The sequence below is a fragment of the Sardina pilchardus genome, chromosome 1, assembly GCF_963854185.1.
Source record: "Sardina pilchardus chromosome 1, fSarPil1.1, whole genome shotgun sequence".
Lineage (NCBI taxonomy): Eukaryota > Metazoa > Chordata > Actinopteri > Clupeiformes > Clupeidae > Sardina > Sardina pilchardus.
Window position 1 is genome coordinate 35,617,728 of NC_084994.1, and position 2,500 is coordinate 35,620,227.

Genomic DNA, 2,500 nt, shown 5'->3' on the forward strand with positions numbered 1-2,500 from the left:
CACCTCCTCCCCTGCGTCTGCCTCCATTGTAATCTCCTCCTCTTCCTCCCTCCTCCTCTTCCTCTCCCGGGGGCTCCTGGCTGCTCGCTGGCACCGAGAGTGTGAATGGAGGTGGGAGTGTCTGCCGTGTGGCGCGGGGGTTTCTGGAAGGTTCCTGTCCGAGGATGCTCTGTCGTCTCGTCTCCTTAACCCTCTCTCCCTTTTCCCTCTCTCTCTCTCTCTCTCTCTCTCTCTCTCTGTCTTTCTCTGGCTATTTCTTGTATGATTTCTCTCCTTTCAAGAATGTTCTCTCCCTCTGTCTTGTCCTCTTTTCCACTTTTTTCTGTATTCTCTCCTTCCCTCCTTTCCTGTGGCAGAAGTGCCTGCGTGAGTGCAGCTAAAGCTCTGCTCTGCTCTGCTGCGTGAGCTACATGCATCTATCTCTCCCTCTCACATGCGAAACCTACCGGCACACACACCACACCACGCCATGCCACGCCACACCTCCTCCCGTAACCCCCATGAGAGGAGAGCGAGAGGAACAGAGAGAGAGTGAGAGAGAGGGAGGGAGGGAGGGAGGGAGGGAGGGAGAGAGAGGGGAGGGAGGTGGGTAAGTGTACAGGAGGGAGAGAGATAGAGAGAGGGAGGGAGGGAGGGAGGGGAAAGGAGAGAGGGAGGTGGGTGAGTGTACAGGAGGAAGGAGGGAGAGAGAGAGAGAGAGAGAAAGAGAGAAAAGGAGGGAGGGAGGGGGTGATGAAAAGAGGCTGGAGCTTCCTGCCCATGCTCCGCTGTGAGTGGACGGAGTAAGCATGTGATGTGGATCTGTGGACTGTGATTGGCTGAGCAGCTCCTGGGAGCCAAAAGGGTGGGGAAGGAGGGTTGGGAGAGAGAGAGAGAGAGAGGGATGGATAAAAGGATGGAGAGGGAATGGAAATCGTGAGCGTGAGAGATCGTGACAGACCGAGGGAAAAACGTCACCACGGTGGCAATGAGTTTAAAGTCGAGCGTTTGGGTCGTAACATGTTACATAATACACTTTTGGAAATCCATGTTGTATTTAACAATGCGTAGTAATTGCCATCTGAAGGTTAGTATATGAGTTCAATATTAGTTCTATCTACACCCTCACTCACAATAACGGTATTAGTCTCTCTGCTGTTTAGGCCCGCATTCATCATTTCATTATTTTATGTTTTCCAATTATCTTAGAAACAGAGAGTGTTCTGTCTTCCTGGTGATTCATTATAATGGCCTGCTATAATAATCTCTTATTAATCTAATGGATCACACTGTGCAGAATAAATTCCTTGAAGCAATAAAGGGTAATAAAAGCTTTCATTATAAAAAAATAATAATAAAACAATCATTTTAATACCACTGAGCTCTGTACCTTTGTAAAAAAAAACACAGACCCATGCTTCAGTGATGGAAATTAGTCATCAGGATTTTGAAGAAACACAGACAGTATCCGTTGAGTTGCTCAGAACCAAACACACTAAGTAGTGGAGCAACATCGGCACATAAATGACACGTGAAAAGAGGAGTGCTGTGCCCTCCCTCTTCATATCTACCTTTTGGTATCTTAGCGAAGGAAATGAGCTGACACAGCCTTTCTGTTTTGAAATAAAGTGCCCATCCATCACCTTGATGAGGTCCTTCAGGGCTTACATCACGAGCAGTAACGGTATCAACCAGCAGAGGGCAGCATTGAGCTATGCCGTAAATACCACACTCACTCACTCACTTACAGACTGTCCTCTCACCATGGAACATTTAGACTCCTTCAGAAAATGACAAGTTCTAGTGTGAACATGACAAGACCAGTCTGAGACTCAGCAGGGCGTACAACTATAGTAACTCAATAAAAACTTCACATTTCAGTTACAATAGGAGATAAATCGCCTTGTCCATGACATTGTTCACAGAAAGGCCTTCCATTCTTTAAAGTCTGCTTGATGTGTCTGTGTGTGCAGAGCCACATACGGTGACGCGAGGCCGAGGCCTCGGAGGAATGTTCCCACATGTTCCAGCTGAATTGGCCCTCTTATTTCACCCCAGACACATAGTTTTGGGCTGTCTGCCATCGCAGGATTGTGCAACATTTGTGCCTAATTGTAACTGTAGGGCTCGAGGAGCAAATGCCATCTTCTTCTTTCTCCTCCCCCTCCTCCTCCTCAACCAACCTGTTAAAGTGTTTTCTAAAGGGTACAGGGTAACATAAGGAGGCATGTTGAGTGCTACAAAGAGTGCTTAATAAATGCTTGATTAAAGGTACAGCCAAGGGTTTTTTGCTGTGAGAAAATGTATTTTAATAAATGAAAGCTTACACCTGGTGTACAGAATGACACATCTGAATGACAATAATTGATCAGTGTCCTTCTGTTTTTTTGGGCATGTTGGTCCATTGTCTAAGGTGTTTGGTTAATGGAACCAAAATATACACTCTTTAAAAAGGGTTGTTGGGTTGCTATAGAACCACGTAGGCTTTTAAGAACCTTTATTTAGGGGTTTCTTTGATGGA

The 2,500-nt window shown here is 46.4% G+C and overlaps 1 protein-coding gene across 1 annotated transcript in view; it reads right to left on the minus strand.

Annotated features, from left to right (window-relative positions):
* gpr137bb (G protein-coupled receptor 137Bb) overlaps positions 1-27 on the minus strand; it is a 12,727-nt gene extending 12,700 nt beyond the window's left edge. The window contains exon 1 of the mRNA XM_062534342.1: positions 1-27. This exon is cut by the window's left edge and continues 582 nt beyond it. Within this exon, the coding sequence (XP_062390326.1) occupies positions 1-27 (27 nt within the window).
* Positions 28-2,500: the final 2,473 nt, after the last annotated feature.